The sequence below is a fragment of the Plodia interpunctella genome, chromosome 3, assembly GCF_027563975.2.
Source record: "Plodia interpunctella isolate USDA-ARS_2022_Savannah chromosome 3, ilPloInte3.2, whole genome shotgun sequence".
Lineage (NCBI taxonomy): Eukaryota > Metazoa > Arthropoda > Insecta > Lepidoptera > Pyralidae > Plodia > Plodia interpunctella.
The window spans coordinates 8,367,009-8,390,301 of record NC_071296.1 but is presented as its reverse complement, the minus strand read 5'-3'; the positions used below and the strand labels follow the sequence as shown (position 1 = coordinate 8,390,301).

Sequence of the window (23,293 nt, the reverse complement as noted above, 5' to 3'; positions counted from 1 at the left end):
ACATATTTAAATTTTTTTCTATTCATTCCTATTATATGCAAAATTGTATTTGTCTTGAAACAATTAAGAAAACGCGCAATTTTATCAAGTAAGTACCTAGTTTATTTTGTTTCTTCTCCTTTCAACGCCATATTCACAGTCCAATCTCGCCAAAGTGAAATTGATTTCAGAAAAGTTTCAACAAAAAGCAATGACAATAAATTGCCAGCCAAATTGTTAATTGTTTCTTAAATTACCCTATTAGAATTGGTAATCCGAATTTCATTCCATTAGCTACCGAAGGTTTTACGTTACACTTTTCCGTGCCAAATTTATTCTAGTAAAACCCTTTGTGCCGTATTCGTATTTTTTCAATATCAGTCGAAAACTGATCCCAACTTTGTCATAAAATATCCTCAGAAAAAGGAAAAAAAATATTGTGACCATTTTGGGATTCAATAAAACTTTTCGCGCGTTAAGTGTAGATAAAACATCTTTATTGTGGGTCTTTTTTAGTGTTGTTTTATCTTTGGTGGTGTATGGATAGTGTCGAAGGTTGGGGTATAGTAGCCGGGGAGCCAGTAGCGTATTTTTGAGCTGTAAGTTGACCTATATTCAGCTGGCTGTTCCCGGGCGTTCTATTGACCCACATGTACGCAAGCTCTGACGTCAGGACCCGCCATGACGTCACTGCTTGCTCTTTGTATCCGAAACCTGTTTATTTTATTGAAATTGTCAAAGTCACAACACAAGCAACTTGAGATAATATTGTATTTACTTACACTTAGCTGATGGAAAACTGGCGCCGCTTTGATATTGCTATGTAAAGTTAATATTGCGTAAACATGTTGAATAGTTTAACTATATTTTTATTATTATTGTAAAAGTATTTTCATAAAATTTATATTTAGGTAGGTATAAAATAAAATCAAAGGAAGACTGGCTTGGCTTGGCTTACTGAGTCTATTAAATTAGCAAATATTTTAAGATTACGAATGTAGCATCAAATAAAAATAATACACAACGGAAAAGTAGTGAGGTAGTTACAAAAAAACTTTGTAATCAAAACCTTGATATTAAAACTCCTAGAACACTTTGCGTTCCTAGTTTCCGCTGTAAAATAATTTGAAACTTCGACATGCATTTTTGTAACTTTATTTCTTGTTTTCTTTCGAGAATCCATTAGTTGGCCGCTCGGAAAAAGCTGTTTGAACATTCAGTCGACTCGGACTGTGCCTGTCGTTATTCTTTGTGAATTCAGCGCACTTATTTTTAAACATGCTTTTATCACCTGTTGAAGAAGTGGAGAATACTCCTATAAATATTATAGATACATATTCTTATCAACCCTATTGGTTTATATTTTATTTGAATTTATACCTGTATAAATTTACCAGTTAACCAATAGGCTGTCACAAAATACCTGTTTATAAAGTGGTATTATAAGGTACCTTGCTAAGATGCTTTATGAGAAGTTTCGAGTTATTTTATTAACACTTCTAAAAATGGTGATTGTAAAGAAGTTTTCGCTTTCGTTTCAATGGACGCGACTGGCGACTACTTTTTAAAAACGTTAATATTGTTTGAAATTCGCATATACGATCTACCATAGATACCGTTAGCCTGTATCTTACTACGTCGTATGCATATGGGTGTATTAATAATATAATACAGTTAATTAAGACAGGTAATACGAGGGATATAATAACTGTCGAGGCAAATAATTTGCTAAGTTGGAGTAAAGGAAAATATGATTCAGTGTTACGATTTTCCCTTTATGCACACATTTTAAATTTTCATAGTGTTTTCTGTATTCACAGACAGCAGAAATATATTTCAACAGCAGAAAATTACTAAAGAAACTAAATTAATCGTCCAAAATCGCCACGTGTCAACCCAAAAGCCACCCATATCAAAAACATGTAGATGTTACACAGTACACGTGACAAAAAATGTAACGCACAAAAAATTTTACCTAAATGAAAATGGGTCGCAAATTGGAGTAATTTATTAAATGGCTTTTAATATTCTAAAAGGCATTCTGTGGTACATATATATATATATATATATATGTTTTAATATGAATGAATTCAGTAGATATGTTACGGAAGTGCTAGTTCTCGAGGTGTAAGTTTTAGGAAAATGATAAAGGTTATGCCGGCTCCAAACTATCGCGGAATATTCGCCGAATTTTGACGGATGCGGCAAATTTTTTGAATGCCATTTAGCCGTTCTGTGAAATCGGATACAGACGACTTCGTGTTGTTTGGTAATCATGAGTTCACAACTTAATAGCATTTTTCAAGAAAAGACAACTGACTGAACTGACATCATTGTTAAACATCACTTTATTTATTTATAATTTATTTACATACATACGTGCCCAAGGCTCACTCTTTAATATTACCTTCGTAATGTTCTCTTCACAAAATCAAACACATTAAATAAATACCTACATACATTGTTATCAGTAATTGAACAAGGGTCCCCTGAGACGATACGTTGACAGACACATTCCAAGACATTCGCAACTCAGACATTCTATTTGCCGGCGAAATTGGAATACACAACGATACACATTCGAGATTCTGTGGCAATCTGGTAGGTACCATCTCTAGGGTTGCCTCATTCAATTAAATTCAATGCTTTATTTGCAAAAAAGGTATTAGTTATTAACTTATGCATAGTAGAGTCCAACATATTAGACTAATCTAGGCATGCAAAATATATTTTATTATATTCTGGGATATATGTATATGTTATAGACCAGGTGATTAATTAAAACATTAGTAATAATTCCCGGGCACTTTGATTATGGACAAGCCACTTCGGACGGAATAAATCGAACCATTTTATTTATCACATTATATCAATTTTGATAGCATCCATTATTCACTCGGCCCATAACATATTGAAGGATATTTTATTAGAAATATTGTCAGTACCCTGTGGTTTAACTTCACTTCCGTGGCATCTGTTTTTTTATGATCATTGCTCTATCTCAGGTGTTCGTAAGGCATGAATCCCGGTAAGTGACGGTTATCAATTGAATACTTAAAACTTTTAATGTTATTAGATTGTTTTAAAGATTTTTTAATTTTTTAAGATTCAGCTATGATTATATAACTGGCCTCCTTCCTAACATCAGACTTTATTGGGAATCCTATTGTAGCCTATCAGATGTCAATTGACTTCAAAATTACTTTGTGTGTCTCAATTGCCTCGTACGGCTTCCACGTAATATTTCTTCTGTCTTTTTCACACAGTTATTTATGAAAAACACATATATATAATTTGTTAAGAAAATAGTTTTAAAACAGAACTAATATTAACTTCATATCAACAAACTGTTCGGTACATTGAACGCTAAATTGGTTTCATGTTATATCCAAAAATTGTACCTACTAATTAATGGGTAAAGGACACAGGTAAAGGACGTAATATGAATTATGTAATAGAGCTATTGATGACAGACCTCATCAACTGAGTGCTGACACGCAACAACCTTCGAAGGTCAAGGTCGGTGTATTTAAATCTGACCTTCAATATACTGAGTATCACGTAGTCAAATTCATGGTGAATTTGAGTTTATTTCAAAATTCTGTTTTTAAAAACAATAACAGACTCCCAGTTCCAACACACAAAATAGTAAAATTAATAAAATAAGGGATGCGCTAATACCTACTGCTTGAATGGAAGTCAACGCCAATTCACGATCTTTAATGAACTCCTGAACTTTGTCTTGATTCCATTTGTGGCTGTGTGTTGGCTTCTTTATATCGAAAATCTTTTAGGTCATAAAATAACTTAAGTACCCTGTATAAACTCCATGTTTATATCGGAAACTTAAAAAGTATCAATAAATTAAATCTAGAAAATTGACAATGGCTTACACAATGACTTAACTTTCCACTCGACCACAAACTCTTGGCTTACCCGGCATCCAAACTGAGTGTGAGATCGCAGCACAATACAGCGCGATGCCCTGTAGAGTGATCAAGCGACATCATAGACCGCAAGCAAATTATGTACTGACGATCGAATTTCGCGCTGCGTTACGCTGCCTTTTGTGGCTCACCTAGGACCCCTGGTTAAGCCAACCGGTCTCCCATTCAACACAATCCCATTGGCATGCGGTGGACTACGAAATTACCTCGTTATTGACTTGGGGATAATATAACTCGGGATTATATTTCTGCCTTCTGTGAAATTATATGTGAAACCCTAACCTTACATGACTCAGTGGTTTTTTTTGTGATGTTTACTGTGCCTAAAATCCAATTTTATTTTAAACGACTCAATGTAATTTTCTTTCAAATTATTAAAATAAATTGGCTCTCTTTTCGACTTTAGTAGTCGAAGAGAGAGCCAATTTATTTCTCAGTGGATTTACCTTAACTACTACATTTATTTTCAGACTATTTTGTTTCAACAACAACCATTTTATTTATTTGCCCTATATTCGATACCGTGACTAAATGTCAAATTGTACAAGTATATTACTAATTTAGGGCAACGCTTGCCATTGAACTTGTCACGTACCATTGAACCTAGGTCTGGCCTTTTAAGCACTAGTCACAAGGGTGCGATTAAGTATATTACTTATTTAAAAGGCTACGGTGAGCGCGGCAATAGATTTATTTATTTTTTTAAATCTAGGTCAGAAAATTGTAAAAAATATTTATGCTGTAGATAAAATATCTAGACGTATGATCATTGTGATCATTAACTTATTACCCTTAACTTATTATTCTCAATATATCTGGTTGTAAACATCGTATCGCGATGAAACCTATAGCCGATTTTTAGTTAGACCATTTGCTATACGAGTGAAAACCGTATTAAATTCCATCTCGCAGTTTTTGCGTGATGCGCGAACCAATATATAGACTAAAGACAAAAATTAAAAAAACAAGAGTTGGTTTCTATTATTCCTATAAAGATCCTCCATAATTATTTTTCATTAATATCCCCTATGTACTTACAAAGACAAAGCCTACTTACAGTTTTATTATGAGTATAGATTTATGGACTCAATCAATTAGCAAAGAATAAATTCTTGCCATGTTGAAAGTAAATAATAAATAAATCGTGAGCAATTTCAAGTTATTTGCATCAATATTATTGATGTATATTTTTTGTTTCTATTCTGTCACAAATATGCCTCCCGGGACTCAGTAATTGTTGTAGTCTGAAAATACTTTAAATTGCTACACTTTTTAAATATGTCTTCTGAAAAATATAATTCTTTACAAAAATTGACCATTTTAATCACGATCTTCGTTATCCAAAACCTCTGCAGTACTACTTCATCTAAGCTTAAGCTAAATTTCGAGTGAATGTCGTAAGGGCTGACTAGGGATAAAAAGCCTTGATAGAGGGAAGGCAACAAATTCTCAGGGAGAATTGATGTCAGACCGACGGCTGATTGTAAAACCACAGCCGAATCTTCAAGTTTTTTATGGTTCACCTTTAAGCAGACCCTGTACTCCTAGGCGTCATAGCCGAAAATGCAACTAAGAACACGCTCATAAGAGGAGACCCATAAAAATTCTCCAAGCATCATTAAATTAATGACTTTGGTAGAATCAATTTGTATACGATATGTATCTGAATGGGAAGCAAGTGTATAAAGTATAGCTATATGTTTTATGTTGACTGCACACTTTTTGAATACGATTAAAATATTAATAAAAAATACTACTACTCTTGGGTTTTTAATCAAGCTTTGTTTATGTATTGTTATTAACTATCGGCCATTTCTTATTCAGTCTTTTCCACGTCTAGCCATTGTTTTGGTCTGTGGTAACGATTTCTATATCAATTACTTACTAGACTATTGCAAAGTTTTTAGAATCACATCTCATATTTATTTTTGTGTTATAACCATTATTGTATTTGACGAGCTCGGTGGGTTCGATCCCCGGTCGGCTCATGATGGAAAATAAACTTTTTCTGATTAGCCCGGGTCCTGGATGTTTATCTATGTATGTATTATAAAATATAGTATCGTTCAGTTAGTATCCCATAACACAAGTCTCAAACTTACTTTGGGGCTAGCTCAAGCTGTGTGATTACTCCTAATATATTTATTTTATTTATGATATTATATTGCTATTACGCCCAACTCGGCTTATAATGAACCTCCAAATCTAGACTGTGATTTGACGACTGGTTTACTGCTTGAAGTCAATCCTCTTTTGACTCGAGCTCTCTTTAGGTCTCTTGGTTTTATGCCAATGTGCTGTTATCCTATCTCCTCGTAGAATATTATCCTCGCATTACAGACTATAATATGAATTAAAATTAATTAAAATGTCAACACATATAATACGGGAAGAGAATATGTTCTCGGTTTTAGTAACTACACGATGCCGTGCTACCGCCTTGAGTCGGCAAGTTGGTCCAGTATAGTTGAAAAAGAAGTCATCGTTTGCATATTTTCTATGCAAATGCTTCGATGCACATCGCAGCGGTATCCGACATTTTGCATCGAATTGAACGAGTATATATATTTGCTTTCGTTTAGATTTTGACGCGCACACAATTCAAAGAGAGTAGCGTGTTTCTATCTAATTGGAATTTGTCGGGACGTCTGTTTGTTCATCCATAAATGAATTTACGATATTGCTTGTGTTAGATTTGCATGAATTAAATAGTTTGAATAAAATTTTGTTTCTATTGAATTGGTCTTCCAGCAAACATTTACAGTGACTACAAAGCGTCTTATATTGGGTAAGAGACAACACATATTTGTTTCTAATCGATCACTTGTATTGAAACGATTATTAAACTAAATGGTTGTTTCCCTCGTATCGTTTCCCTAACCTAACCATTCTGTAATTTTTTATTACTATCAACGTAGATGAATGTGTAATATAAAACCACGACTTACACCTTCACACTGAGCCTTAATTAACACAGTTTTGAGGTGGAGAAATAAATTCTTCGTTCTATTAATATTGACACTATGTACAACCATGATACATGTATCTGGTGTGACTTACTTGTCACATCATATAAAAAATCTCAATTGTGCACAGGTAACTATAAAACAAAATATCTGTCTAACACTTGTGTGATGAAATGTTAAAGAATGCGGTTGTTTCGTGCAATGAACAAACAACATACTGTTATGTTTATATATTATAGTCCATGCAGAATAAATTAATAGGTACATATCATATTGCCTGTCCGTGGAAATGTTACGTGATAAAAAATAACTGCAATGTGTATGTACCCTTACACTAGGTAAATATATCATAGGTGTTCTGTACGAGACTACTGTTGGCTGCGATAAAAATGTTAGAGGCAAGAGATCGTGCCGCGGAATATTGCTGCATGTAAGTTTTATAACCACAGTGCAATCACCTGAAAGCCAATAAAGGGACAATAACTAAGGTATAGTGGAAATGTTGTTTTAAAGTGCCTATACATGAAAAAGGAAGGTATTCTACCGGCACTGAAAAATATTGATAGGAAAAAGGTTGAGGTTGATTCGAAAAGTTAAAATTGGTGTACTTGTTTCGTCTTATGGTTTAAAATATTCGAAACAAAATTACTACTTAAATATAAATGCCATATGAATTAAACTATCAAAAACAAATCATTATTTTCACCTTTTTACTCCTCTAACAGTGCTTCGCGAAGAATCAGTTATATAACATTTCCTTCCCCATACAATTTATTACTGTCTGGAAAATATAATAGCTTTCATTTCCGACAAATGAATCCAATCGCAAATTGTTTTATGTATGATACAGTTTGATACTTAAAATCTTATATCTTCTCTTATTGCACAGATTACAGGGAAATTGGAAAGTATGGTATGGTCACGTTATCAGAAGAGAGGAGAATACTCGTAACGTAAGAAGGGTTATGGGTTTGAAATTGAATCACCAACTATTGAATTACCATCGGATTTTTATGCAGTTTTCACTGTTATATAAACAATTTATTCCTTGAAGATATACACATACATATATACTCATACGAGGCCGGCCCACGTCGCTAGTTATAGATAAAATGTAAACATAACAGACCGACCGTTAGACGCGTAATGCCCTCCGCAATCAAACAACTTATAACAACCTTGGACAAGTTCTGCAACTGAGGGTAGACAAATTACTACACGTACCAGTGGCACCCTAATCCATTGGAAGCGATCCAAGTTGGAAACATATCATGACGTCAATTCTGGTGCAATTTATAAATATTGAATGGAAGTATTATATTTTTCAGCGTGCTTGCAAAGGTCTCTATCCTGAGCTTTAAAACGGCTCAGGATAGAGACCTTTGGAAGACAAAAGGGGAGACCTTTGCCCAGCAATGGGACACACAATACAGGCTACAAAAAGAATGTAAGTATTGATGTTATGTTCCGTCCTAAAAATATTTGCGTATTGGTTGTTGTTACACAGTCATGCAAAATTTACTAGACGGATTTCAATGAAATTTTGTATAATGGTAGAATTTAATTTGGAAAAGCAAGTAACTACATACTTATATATATAAACTAGTTATCAACTTTATCAGTAAAAAAATGAACAATAGAAACTATTGGTGTTTCGAGTGCAGTGAAGCAAAAAATCAGCATTATTATGTCAAAAACAAAATTCCTTGAAACTAATTTAAGCTTTTTTGTTTTTATAAATTTTACTATATATGTCAAATGATCATTGAACTCAAGCTCTTAAAGACAAAGTAAATCCACAACAGACTAAATATTTCCATTAACAGATTCATCTGGCAGAACAAAGGATTCATCTTCTTAGTCACGAATCAGTGATTCTTGAAGCTTAGGTTTAGGCTTTTGAAGTCACTTATTATGTACTCACCCGGTGTCCTAACTGAGAGTGAGTGCTGAACTAGCGATTGAAAGCAACGCGCGTTTAAAAGATTCAGTGATAACATGAGATCGCACCGTCCACATGTACAGTTGAGCGCACGTCAAGTTGTGGGGCTGGAACTCTATGCAAAGACACATATTATAAATCCAGTAGCAAATGTAATAAGGGCGAATTTGCAATGACTATGGGTAGCTTAATATGTTGTTGACTTTAATAATCATAATATTGGAAACTATTGACTACACAGTACAAAATATATTCGTTTCATTTCGTGGCAAGTACGTACAGGCCTTGCCTTCTACAGGCTCCAGTCTACTCCAATCTGGTATTTACGTTTGTAATATTTGATTGTTGGAGAAAATTAATATATTTTTTATGTTTTATCTTATCTTATTGTCAAACCGCGCTGCGTCTCGCTGCCTTGTGGTACCTTTGTGCCTAAACTAGGATTTGGCACCATTTATATTTTAAATCTGAGTCAACATACACAAAGCACCTTTTAGAGTATACAAATATAATTTTTAAAACATCCCATTGAATAAACAGGTTTATCATTTTCGCTTTAAATTTAAATAAAATGCAAATAACTAGATGCAAAGGAACTATATTTAATATCAATTATGTATTTAAATAATAACTTTAAATTATAAAATTATACATATAGGTAATCATGATTAAATCTAATTAATTATAATGACAATACGTCAGTATAATTCGACAATGTTAAAGGATAACAAAGTGTCAAATATACAACTAGTGCCAATGCAAAATTTGAGAAAAATAACGCTACTCGTAGCTGACAGGAATACTAATAAAATATCACTTTTCAAAAACCTTAAGTGACAGAAACACGTCTCAATTTTAACAAATCGGAGGTATGCCGTTCAGCGCATTCATTCGAAAGGCACGTTTTCACAACATTTTTCCGGTAGGTAATAACTTTTATTGTATTCGTCTAAATGATTTAAATTCTATAAATCTAGTAGAGATTTATAGAATTTAAATCATTTAGAATATATTTTGTTTAAATTCTTCAAAACAAATAAACAGATCTCATTACTAATACTCACCTCGATATTCTACAGGAAGAACACATACTTTAATGTAATCGAGATACCTATATCGTATTTTAAACTTTCGCGTAACACAACTTCATATATTATATAAACGGGACTTATAACGAACCTTAATTTGATCAATTAATTTATTTAGTCGGTAATATTAATAAAAAAGGGCCGTGCCACGTCCTGTTAATATAATATATGTAGTTATCTAATCAAGATATATACCAAAAACAGTGACTTGTATGAAAGCACTGGTGGTCTCCCTGGTGATGTCAACATAGCTGTCTCTCTCGTGATCCCAGAGGAAGGTGACAGCGTTGTTGTAACTCTGGGCCCTCTTCTGGGCCAGGGTCACGATAGATATGATCCTGTAGCGATTGAACGGCATATTCTTCACCTTCCTCATAATCTCTCCGGCCAAACGCAAGGTTAATCCTGGAGATTCCTAAAAATCAAACATAGTCGATCGATACCTAGATATAAGTCGATAAGTCATATCGATAAGGTGCCTAAAGATGCCCTTACATTATAGGTGCAAATGAAAAACGTAATCCTCTTGAAAATGCGACGCGACGGGATACGAAATTATCAAATACTCGCAGCCTGGCTTCGCTTAGGTAAAAACATAAAGATGTTACTCTTGAACGATTCGTCTCTGTGCTAATTTCATTAATTTCTTATTAATTAAGCGGTGTTAGGTTTGCACCGTTTAACACAGCTCAGTGGCGGAGACGATACTCCGGGAAATTTACTAGGCAGAATCTTTTCGAAGAACGATAAATCTTATCTTGTATAACGACACTATTTAATAAAATGACTGATAAACTAAATGACACTTAGAAAAATGATAATTTATCTGACGACGCCTGTAGTATAGCTGTAACACAGCAACACTCGGAAGCACCCGATATAGATTCCAAATCTAGGCTCTATCGAGCACATATTTAAATATTTGAGTAGAAGAAATGATACATGGTACTATTCACTAAAAACTTACCCCAGCGGTGTATTTGTGGCCAGTAAAATGTTCATCCAAGGATTCGTTGATGGCGTCCCGTACAGATGGAATGTGGAAAGGCACGTTGGGGTCCAGTTGATACGTAGGCAGGTACACCATCGGCGGTCGTTTGAATTCAATAGCCAACTGAAAAAACAATATCAACAATTTTTTTTAAAGAATATGACAAAGAATGAGTTTTAAAATTGAGCGCTTGGTAAGCAACACGAGAATAAAGCTCGGTTATGTATCGCTGATTCAGATCGAAAGGATCTCTAAACACTATTCTGTACTTAGTGCCTAGACAAAATAATAAAAAAGAAATGAACGAAACGGTCGTTGTTAAGAATTCACACGTTACAGCATCATATATTAACGACATTAGAAGTAAACCTATCTGACCTAAATTGGCTTTATAAGTTTACGAGCAATTGTCGACCAACTGTTGTTGTAGTAAACTACGGGACCATATATTGTGAGTGGCCTGCACTTGGCCGGTTATTTTCTTTTTTCAGGTTTCTGTGTTCAAAAGCAACACTCAAACAATCATATAGTATGTTCGGTGTTTGATCAACCTAGTCTCCTGGAATCAATAGTTTAATTTAGGGTTGCCTCTAGGCACGAAATACCGGTTTGAAAAAACACTAAAGTTGAATCTCATACCTGTGAAGTCCTCTCCACGGGCCGGATCCCGGGTACTCCGGAGAAGCCATACGACGCCCGCCGGACCTTCAACCTGCTGAGACTCTTCTTGCTGAAGTTGACCACCGACTTGGTGGTGGAATGAGACTTGTCAAGGCCCACCACGGAAACATACTTCCCCTCCGATTTCGACCTCAAGTCAGCCATGATTTTCTAAATTTATAATAACAAAATTAGACTAGATTTTGTGTTTTTGAAAAACAATAAATCGATGACGAATTAGTTTTTGTAATTGTCATGAGAGATGTCACCGAGTTTTTTATTCATTACCACTGTTCTAGAATTGACTGAGTTTTGAAAGAGTTTGTTCCTACAAACTATCAAAAATATGAGATCCTTCTTCGAATAACTTTAGTTTATTACGTAACTTCCATTAAATGAATGGTATAAAGGCATTAAAAAGTGTTTTACATCATTGATATCGAAATAATAAATACATAATTGTCTAACATTATTACTTACAGCAATTATTTTAATTGTATAAAACCGTCCTTTGAGTAGGAGAGGTGATATTTTTTCAAAAGCGTGAGAAGTCTTTAAAGGACCAAAGTGATTCTACACGCAAAAACTTACGACGTTGTCGTTTTAAAGGTACCTGAAGACATTTAGTCAGTTACCTAGCTAGTATATCTCTACTTCATTTGTAGTATAAATACGATGCATATTTAATATATTCCCCAAACTAACCTTACCAAGTATACAACCCTCTATGCACTTTGTGAACAGCACGAAGAGCTTATTGGTCGTCCGAACTATTACTGTATAATAAAGATAAAATGTAATGTGGCCAGCAGACGGTATGGCTTGATGTTATTCGATTCGTTGCATATAAAACTATTCATATTGCAGAAAGAAGTGTTGTTCTATCGATAGTTGTCGCTAGAGCCATAGTATAGATAAAAGATAATATTATATCGATCATTTTAGACTACATACTATCGATAGTACCTATTATGTAATTAATCGTATTGATAGGATCGATACTGTGAATAGTTTATTTTTGATATTATGGATAGTATTGGGTGGGTTGCTCCATCAACTTTAACCTGCGCAGAAAAACGCAAAGTACCATGCGCCATTTTGTCTACACGTCAGCGGCGCGTCGGTCAAAGTCATCGTCAAATTTGTCTGTACAACTCACTATTATATTATAGCTGTTAACTATCGAACGAAATGTAAATTTAAATTGTAAAATTCTGTAAACAGTCACTACTAATCAGTTGTAATACTTGAATTGACAATACTTGAATTTCAGGAGAAAAAGGGTCATAATATAGCTTCGTCGAAATCATTGATAAATGGTCGAAATCCGTTCACAAAAGCAACTTACATACATCAAATTTTCGCATTATTATATTTATGCCATGTGTGTGACAGAAAAAAAGTACCTAGTACCTACCTAATATGAAAGATTTTTTGGATTACAATGAACGCAAGTATTTTTAAAGCTATAACTCTTTATCAGACAAGATAGGTACAAAATAGTACCTTTTACAGCCCAGTTTTTCACGTAAAAATTCGTGTCCCCGGTGACAAAAGGTTTTTCGGTTAAAGCTGACGTACTTTCGTTCACATTTTTGGGAGCACATCTTTTTGTATTCGCCTCACGTTTTATTTTTCACACTGCGGCCTTGTTACCTGAAGTGGTTACATAAGATAAATTGTTTATTTTTGCCCAACTGATGTTTCTTCGTGATGTAAAATAAAATGTTTTTTCTGCTATAAAGAAACAAAAATATGTAGAGAATTTTACGTAAATTGTGTGACTACACTTTAATCATCATTATCTCATGTCTTTCCTCCAGTTGTTTTTCGTTTTTATTGATATATGAATTTACTATATAAAAAATATATATAATTTTAAAAAAATGTAAATAATAACTTTAGTTTTAAGCGAATTTTTAATGTCAATAAGTGAAGTTAAAGAATCTTTAATTTTGAAAAAGCCTCATTATATGTCAAAGTCAGATCATTTATTTAATAATAAAACCGTCACAGTTACTTTTTCATCTCAAATTTCAAACTACATGGTACATATTACACAAATAATACCTACTTAATACTTAGTCACAATAGCGTACTAACTTTGATACCAAAATCTATTATAACATACTAGTACTATATTGCTGTCGCGGGCAAGGACAATTTTTAAATCCTAATCCGCAGGGCGATACATATACAAAATTCCTAAACAAATCAAACATAAACATAGAACGCTGGAATTCACTTAAATTAAATCACGCGACGACCCTCCGCAACGAAAAATGAAACATCGAAATGCATTGGCAGTGCATCGTAGATAGCAGTGATAAGTACGTCACTATTCTTATGGGTCAGTTAAACGAATGTTCACCCCCGTCGTGGTACGGGGTGGGACGAGATGTGACCGATAGTCGGATTAAGGGTTGGAACACAAAAGGTTCATTTATTTTCTTGTATGTCCAAGAAAAAAGGCATTTGTGCTATAACGAAGAAGGGATGAAAAAATCAACGTACCACAAAAATAGTTACAAATAATTGTTTTCTGTCACGATCAGTGATATCGATCCGATAATATATGTATATATATATGTATCCGACTCAAAACCGCTGACGACCACGAACCATGAACGACCTATGTAATTGATAATTCCACATAGTTTTAAATTATCAAATTAAATTACAAATTTCTTCAGTTTTTCCAAAAGAATGACTGAAGGATGATTGATTGGCGGAGTTAATGCTAAAGCATTAGCTTTAGCATTAACTCCGCCTTTTGATAAATAAAATAAATAAATACAAAATTCTGTGGAGCGAACTGCATTACTGCCTGTCCTATTCGGTAGTTCAATATTGTCAAACAGAATAACAAATAGTTACAAGAGCTTACTAACTTTGATACCAAAATCTGACGTAGTATATAAAATCTATTATAACATTTTCCCTGTGTGTATTCAGTCTAAGGGTGCTAATTTTTTAAAACAGAATTTGAAAACATGAGTATATTTTGTAAGGATAGTGCGCTGAAGTAAGGTAGGGCTGGCAATGTAGACGGATTTAGTCTAGATTGTGAAAGAAAAGCTGGACTAAACGGGTGATTGGTTTTATCCGACTTTACAAAAAGTGTATGTTTTCTTGACGTATAGAACTTGTATGTATAGAACTCTTCTAGCGGTTTCTATCGATCCTATGCCCTTTTGCCGGTAAATAATAAAAAAGTGCTACTCCTTTCTTATATTGATAAAGTTGATAATTTTGCATTTATATGTCTAATGGCTGCCAACGATGTTAAGCTTGTTGTAATTCTTGGTAATTCCATTATTTTTAACTCCATGGGCATTTTAACACGGAGATAATATATTTATATATATTATATATATTTATAGGTATATCCATGTACCCACTATCAATCATATTATGTCTATGTGATTGAGTGGGCACATGGATTATACCGTGTATTGAATTCAGAAAATAAATATATAAAAAAGTTGTGTCCAAATAAAAAAATGTTATTTTGTAAATGTTGTTGTCATTCAAGAAGAACGCTCAAAATCCATTATTTTCCAAAAGAAATTATTTTGATACGAGTATAAATGTTATCCGTTGGTACTTTTATTTTTATCTAAAAGTTCACACATGTATACATAGTTACTTGCTTAACTGCTAAAAAACTGAAAACATTCCCGCAGCTTTGATGTTGAAAGATAACTTCGTGGAATAACATCGGACTTTTAATTAAATACATCAAGAATAATAAATTTACACAGCTAAAATACCTGTGTTATTTCGTTATAATAACTAGGGTCATTGAAACAAAACTTTAATTCGAAGACTTGTTAGTTTAGGACCTTAACATAGCAGATGTACTGGTACAGTCAACAGCACATCAAGTTACCCAACACGAACCTCTATGGCGTGGTAATAGCGGCGAGTTTGTAATGAATATGGATAGATTGGTGTGCTGTTGACTGCACCATAGTTGAAAGGTATCACTATTTTAACAATTGTACAATTACTTACTTCAAACTAAATGGCTAACTGAAACTAAATTGAAAGCGAACTATTATCAGAATCGTAAAATTATTTTTTTTATGTAACTGCATAGCCTTTATCTTCCTCTATTTTCTCAGAAATAGTATTAGAAGATAGTCTCCGTGCATACTATTCTAATTGATATGAGTCAAGCCTGCTAATAGCTTCCTGTACATAAAATAATGGACTATTTACAGGCTGTGAAATAAAAACATCAATGTAAATAAATAAAGACAAGAAAATACTTTTTTACAATATCGTACTCTTGCTTCCTGAAAGCATTTGTTGTTACAAAACATAAATTACGAAGCAATGCAGAGCCAAGTGAAAAAGAAAAGTTCTGTAATATTTTTCTATTAAACTTGAAAGTGCAATCGCCTCACAGGGCAATGACGTAAGGGTGCATTGAGCTCGGTGCATTCTGCTGCATTCTAATGTAAGAATACATTATATCTACATCGATTATCTTAAAATACATCTTGATATGTACGAATTACAATAATAACTGTATGTATATTATTTGACAATTTATAAAAAAAAGTATGTTTAACATCTAGTGTGCATCTAAAATGTATTATTTTAGTAGGGAAGAGTTATTTTTGGGTGAAAGGTACTTGGATTAATACGTAGGGTACTTTTTATCGTGTTTAAAAGTACGCGTTTTCCGTAGGATTTGGTTAGACCTAGTCTGTGTAGTAGTACTCAATGGTGCTTTATAAATTTGATGGTGATACTGTGCATAAAATTAAAAATGGAAGTATTTTTATGATATAGAATGATAAACCGCGGGTAACACCGCGGGATGCAGCTGTATATTTATATTGTAAAAATGTTGACTTGTAATCATTTAAGATTAGAAATTTTCAAAATATTTTGATAAATAAAAAATAATTTATTTTCTCTTTACATCTCCTGAGTCCACCGCAGCATACGTTGAAATATTGAATTAAAATGCAATTATATACCAACGTCAACATAGTGCATAGCGAAAAGTTGGTAAAAGTTCAAGGGCAATGACTCCTTCAACTGCATCTGAGGAGCGTTCAACTGCATTCAACCGCACTATGCACGTAACGATGAGATTATTCGCTCACGTCTTTGTTACCTGTACGTCTTCCATGGTTTATTTAATTTAAATGTATAACTTTATTTACTAGTAGAATACATACATTGTTAATCGTTCTTACTCTTAACAGCAGAGTCAAGAACGATTTTGTTTTAAGTATGCTTTAATGTAATTGCAAATTTGTTTTGTTTTTATTTATAGTGTAGTGACCAAACGAGTATGGTAAAGGAATTATAAGAAATAAAGCGTCGAAACACAATTTTGATTCATGTTATAACGGCTATGTAACATACGCATTTATTTTTCACTAAAAATTACCAGTCGCTACTGGTGTGCAATTGTATGTTTAAATTTATTCCAAAAATTCGTTGTAAAATTAATAAATTTATGTATTTGTGATATTTATGGGATAAATTTGATTGGCTTTTTCTTAGCTTTTACATTCACAAGTCATCGGTTTTCACGGGAACGGAGTCACAGGCATTATTAACCACATTTTCGGCTTTTCTTCATACTTCGCAATAAATTATAGGAAATCGGAAATGCTTTGTAATGCATACATACAATAAAACATCAAGTATGCATTGTTCTACGACAGCTTGGAACGTCTACTCTTGTGTCGCCGACGTTGCTGCGTCGTGTCGTCGTCGGCAGAACGTTGCAGTCTATATGACTACATTTCAATATTTCAATATATTCACAAATGTTATGTTCATGCAACTTTTGCGAAATAAAACAAAATGTTGAAAATTAAGTACCTATTATCGATTGATTTCGTTCTAATAACAATAGGTACCTGACATGTTCTTTGTACTCTAGAACATTCGCAGATATGGTTACCTATTTACCAAATTGATACAAAGGATATAATAAGTATGCTTAGATCTTTTAAACTATGCAACGATTTTTTGTTTAAAAAAAAGGATAGATAAAGTAACGCATGAAGAAATTCTTCGAGGGTTGGGAAACTGGGTTCTGGAAAACAGACAGACCGGCGGACAACGAAGAAATCCTATAAGGGTTCCGTTTTTAACTTTTGAGATAACAACCCTAAAAAAAGGATGAAAAAATAATTTTTCTAAATAACACTAACGAGTTTACACATTTTACAATCTTAATAAACAACGCTGTCCAAATACAAGTCTCATTGGCCACAGCATATTTCAGTTTGAGAAACGAACTATACTCGACCATTTTACGACCCACGAAAGTAAATTATATCAGACAGACAGAACAGAGGTTGTAACCTAATCGTCATTACTATTGCAGGACCAAGCCAAATCCGGGAGCACACCCAGTGCCGGTTGTAGGATTAACAGGGCCCTGGGCGCAATTTCTATATATTTTTTATACCGCTTCGCTTCCCACACCCAACGTAAAGAAAGCGACACGTAGAACATGGACTCACCATAAACACCATGGTTCATCTCTGCTCTGTCTGTACGTAATTTTTTTCTTTTTTTTGTTGATCTGCGGTCGGCACTCAAGAGGTGGGAAGGGTGCAGTTGTTAATCTTCCCTTACTCCTCAGACACGACAGTGATCGTAAAATCTTTGAAGTTTCTATATTCGTTCCGCAGAAATGGGATGCAGTACATCATAGTTAAATATGGAAGACGACAGAGCAAATACTAGGTTTTCGGGCGATTTTTAAGGCGCGCCCTCTAATAATAATTTTTGCAAATAAATAATCTTAGTACAATCTTAAATAAATAATTTTAATACGCATTTTTTTACAATATATTATAACTCATGTTTTTGCAATTTGGTGTGTTTTTTTTACAATATGGTGTTAAAAGAAAAACATATTCCAACATGTTTCACCGTCCACGGGAATGCAAATTTAAGTGGAGAGCATTCTATCATCCCACAAAACAAAATCGAATAAATAAAAAATAACTAAATTAACTAAATAGCAGCACTATTAGGGATCGCGGCCTAAAAACTCATTATGTTAAAAATATCTGAAATTCTAGTGTGTCCGTTTGTAGTGTTGACTGAACCTAAAGCCCCCTTTTGTATCAAGTGCCCGGGGCAGTCGCCCAACTCGCCCACCCCTGTACCGCTACTGAGCCCGTCGCTGAGTTACAGCTCCATAGAGATCAAATGTACTCCGTAACTTATTATTTATTCAGGTTTTCCTCAGGTATGAATGTTCATTAGAGCGAAAATAAATTCGCTACCGTCTGTGTCGTGTTCAACGACCTTTCGACAGATTACACCCTTCAACGACTTGATTTTACACGTCGCTTGATTTGTATACTTGGCATTTTATTGATAATAATATATTAATGTATGTATAGTTGGTAAAGGGCGTCGCTGCTGTTGAATAAAAAGTTAAATTAAAGTCAAGAAAGATCAAGTGGATCAACGAAAAATTTCGCTCAGCTTTATTCATATCAGCTGTACACAATGGTGAGGATTTCTATTCAAGATTTTTTTTTTAGTTTAGTGTAGGTAGTTATTAATTAATTAAATTTGCGATTTTTAACACCTAACTACTTAGTAATAAAAATTTGAAATTTTTCAACTAAATTGCAACGCGCTACTATTAGCTGAGCCGCATGCCTGTTTGTCTACTTGATTTTATAAAAATAAAATTTAAAAAGTCTTTAATTCTATATTAATGTAATACCTTGACATAATTTGAATTCAAAATACGTTTCTTAAAATTAAAGTCGACTATATTATAACACCAAAGTTTTAACTATAAATCTTTCTTTCTCACAAAGAAGTTTTAATAAAAACAAAAACTCAACTTCATGTTTTACAAAACAGATATCAGCTGAAATAATGTAATTTGTCATCTAGGTACTCATGGAATGATAAAAGTTAGTACTAAGTAGTATCACATAAACTACGTTTCTTGGGTTATTCGCTATGTGACCACACGGAGCTGACCACACGCTCGTCACATGTGTAGCCAAATGGTTAAAATCTTTTTAGTATTTAACATGAGTACACAACATATAAAACATGAAAGTATTAAAAAAATGTTTCTTAGTTAAGATTATTTGAAACTTCACTTACGTTCACGTTTACTCGGCTGAAAGCAATGTTTGGCTTATGATAAATGCTAGTAGTTTAAAGCTTTGAGAATGTTTTCTATTATGTTAACATAAATTTAAATAGGAGATGAAAAAATTTCAAGACTCGAACGGGAATCGAACCTAACCAGGACAATGCTCTTAACGACTGAGCTATATGTAATTTAAAATTGAAGTCCCTGTGATCTAATTTCTGAATGAATGTTTTTACTTTTTCCAATACTAACCACATGCCATTTGACCAAACGCGTGGTTAGCGCTATGTGGTCTTATAATATCACTTTGTTGGTGAATCACCCCGTTGCTCAGTCGAGACTAATTACCAGTTTCCAAGAGCGGTCACCGAGCCACCATCCAATTTAAAAGTGACATTTCACGCTCCTCTGCATCCCTGGTAATCTTGCACTGATATACAAGATTTTTATTCTCTTGCTTTGCTATTTCTTTGAAAAGAAATGTAAACACTTTCATTTATAAAATGCAGCTATGTAGGTGTTATTTATTTCTAAGACCATTCGTCGAACGTCAATGAACATTACGAAGAAATGTTCACCATTTTCAATTATCGTTCAGCAAATATGTTTAATTATTTTACCTAATTGGATTTTCTTAAAAAGGAAATGCATAAGGAGCCCCCACGCGTTATGTGGGTTTTGAATTTCCACGGCAGTTAGCATGTAAATAATAATCACAAATTGTTGTTATGTGTTTGTATTAATACACTAGTTAGTTACGGTACGGTAGTATTAACCCAAGTTTACTCTTGGTTTGCTCCAATTTAGTATGCAAATAGAGCGCAATGATGTAGATTCGAATTACGTCTCCACGAAGCATGTTTATTATACTTTGTTTATGTTATAGCGCTAAGTACGCCATTTTGTCTAAACGTCGACGGCGGCGAGCAGGTTAAAGTCATCGTTAAATTTAATCGGTGCAAGTCGCCCTAATATCTAAACAAATGATGGTCAAGTATTTTAATTAGTTCGAGAAATTGATTGATATGGATTTTGATCACTTTTATTACTGATTTTATGTGTCTCTCATACTCGCTAGTTCCAGTATGTTCTATAGACGTACATGATGTCACGAAACCCCGTGTCCGCATGAAAATAAACCCATAAATTTAAAAAAAAGCCGTGATTTTACGACCGGCCTTCTGCCTGTCAAAACTTTTATCGTGATCGGCTTGTACGATATCCACGGGAGGATATGAAGTGATCCTCTTTTAGGATGAAGCCACATGCTGTCGCTACCATAAAAATGATTTCAATTCTAAAAATCTTCATCCCAGGTGGATTGGAAATATTCTGTTTTGCGTTTGAGCGCCCAATTATTGGAAAAAGTACAAGCTAGCTCCGTCCGCACTCCACAGTTTGAATCACAATCGTTTGAACCAATAGCTACAGATTTTTATAATACTCATAATACAAACCTACATCGGCAAAGTAATGGATCAGAGAAACTTTTTCTTTGTTTTTTCTCTTTAAATATTTGCTTCATTTCCTTTAATCAATGCCATTCGGACCCGGGACGCGTTTTCGTCGGCAATTCTTGTGTTTTTGCGTCATTGATTTTTCTGCTCACTGAATACAGATTTCATGGGCGAGGGCTCTCGGAAACCAGGTCAGCTTCCAAAATGGTGTCGGGTCCTAATCAACGTTCTTTATTGACCGCCCATATAGATGCTGTTCTCTTGTACAAATTCTGGGACATAATATCCTAAGTTATATATTAGGTCACAGTCCAATCGCGTATATAACTTAATTGAAATGTGGGTCATATTTCAATAAAAACATTTTCAATAAACTTCTGGTTTCAATGAATAAGACTTTTATAAAAAGAAAATACATAATATAAAGCATAGCTCAGAATTTCTGTGAAGAATAAAATTAAAAAATATTGAAGAACTATCTTTAAATTTATGTACCTACCTACGCTTATTTATTAATAGAATAGACCCCATTCCTACGGAGTTTATTGTCCAAAGCTACGAGTAAGTGCCTTCATATCATGAGACAGACAATATTATCATGGACCATGGTGCCTCAGCACAGACATTCTCAATCTTTTAAAATAAAAAAAGAAAGACACAATAGAAATAATATCAGACTCAAAAGTGCTCTCTAATAAGATCCTACCATCGACCTTTCATAACAACCTCTTCAATTAGTCGCACAACAGGATGAAATATAATCACTGGAATCTGCAACCTGTTATTTAGTTAATAATAGCCTGTGGTAATTAGAGCTAGACTATCGATATAATGGACAGTTATGTTAGAATCTGTTCGTAAAACAGAGGTCATTAAACACAAGCTCCGCAAGCTGTAATAATTTTAATCCTAACTATAAATAAATATCTAGGGACAAATCACACAGGTTGAGTTACCCCCAAAGACTTGTGTTATGGAATACAACGATACTATATTCTATAACATATTCTATATATATAATCATACAAAACCCAGGTCAATCTGAAAAATCATTTTCTATCTTTACCTAACCGGGGATCGAACCCGGAACCTCCAATGTAATGACCATTAGGCATCAAGACATTCGTGATGTCTTCAAATTGGTGTCTTAATTCATCATTATCATCATCATCTAATTTACGAGCGAGGCTCTTGTCGGAGTGCTGTGCATTGCTTTCTCTCTCTTTATCCATAGCTAAATGCTTCACTTCTTGATATGACACGATGCCGACTATTATATTTGCCTGATGCCGAACCTAGAAGTAGCCGCTTTAGCCGTAAAACATATAAAATACATCCATATTCAGTCGTGGTAGGTAGTTGGATAATTTCATGAAAATAATGATTTTGTTTTTATATCCTAATGACGCTCCGTATTCGTGATCGAAATAAGAAAATAAGTTGGTTTGGCCTCCGGCAATAAACCGAATGATATATTTACAGAAGCCTTCCTGTGTCTAGCGGCGACGTCGTAAACCCTGCTCGATATTCGCACTATTATTAGCCGATTGTCCAAAGGGAAGTGTTATGTTTTGATGTGTCAGATGCCTTAAGGCTTGAATGAATTCTGATACCCGTTAGATAAGAAGAAGTCTCTTTAGTTTTAAACTAAGTACCTTTTAGACAAGTACATCTTAAGTACATCTTAGATTTAAATGTATGTAAGTAATGTTCATTATTTCTTAAAATAAATTCTTAAATAAATATTAGTCTGTATTTCAGAAGAACATTTTGAATGCCAGGTATTTTATTGCTACTTCCTTATTGAAAAAAACATGGTATTAATAAAGCTTACCGAGATGGCGATACGGGCCTCAATTTCAGTTTCCATTACAATGATTTTTCAACTTTAATTATAAAAAAACATTTTTTTATTAAATCATAAGAGTTTTAGAGCCAACTTAATAATATAATTTTGAATGAGACCATTATGTTTTACGGACCCACGTCTAAAATAAGCATCCCTTTCAGTTTTCCCTAAGAGAGACCTAACCTGCTCTGCTACACTTATCTATATGTATAAATAAAAATATTGCTACTGATGTGAGTATAGATATAAATAACCAGAGTCGACATAATAGAGAAAACTATCCGACTATAATAAAATG

At 33.8% G+C, this 23,293-nt stretch overlaps 1 protein-coding gene across 1 annotated transcript; it reads right to left on the bottom strand.

Moving 5' to 3' along the window:
- Window positions 1-9,438: 9,438 nt before the first annotated feature.
- LOC128683526 (dynein light chain Tctex-type protein 2B-like) lies at window positions 9,439-11,846 on the bottom strand. Its single transcript, XM_053769243.1, has 3 exons — window positions 11,553-11,846; window positions 10,890-11,036; window positions 9,439-10,337 (listed from the first exon to the last, which is right to left on the bottom strand). The coding sequence occupies exons 1-3, from the start codon at window positions 11,736-11,738 to the stop codon at window positions 10,101-10,103; spliced, it is 570 nt and encodes a 189-aa protein (XP_053625218.1). The 5' UTR covers window positions 11,739-11,846; the 3' UTR covers window positions 9,439-10,100.
- Window positions 11,847-23,293: the final 11,447 nt, after the last annotated feature.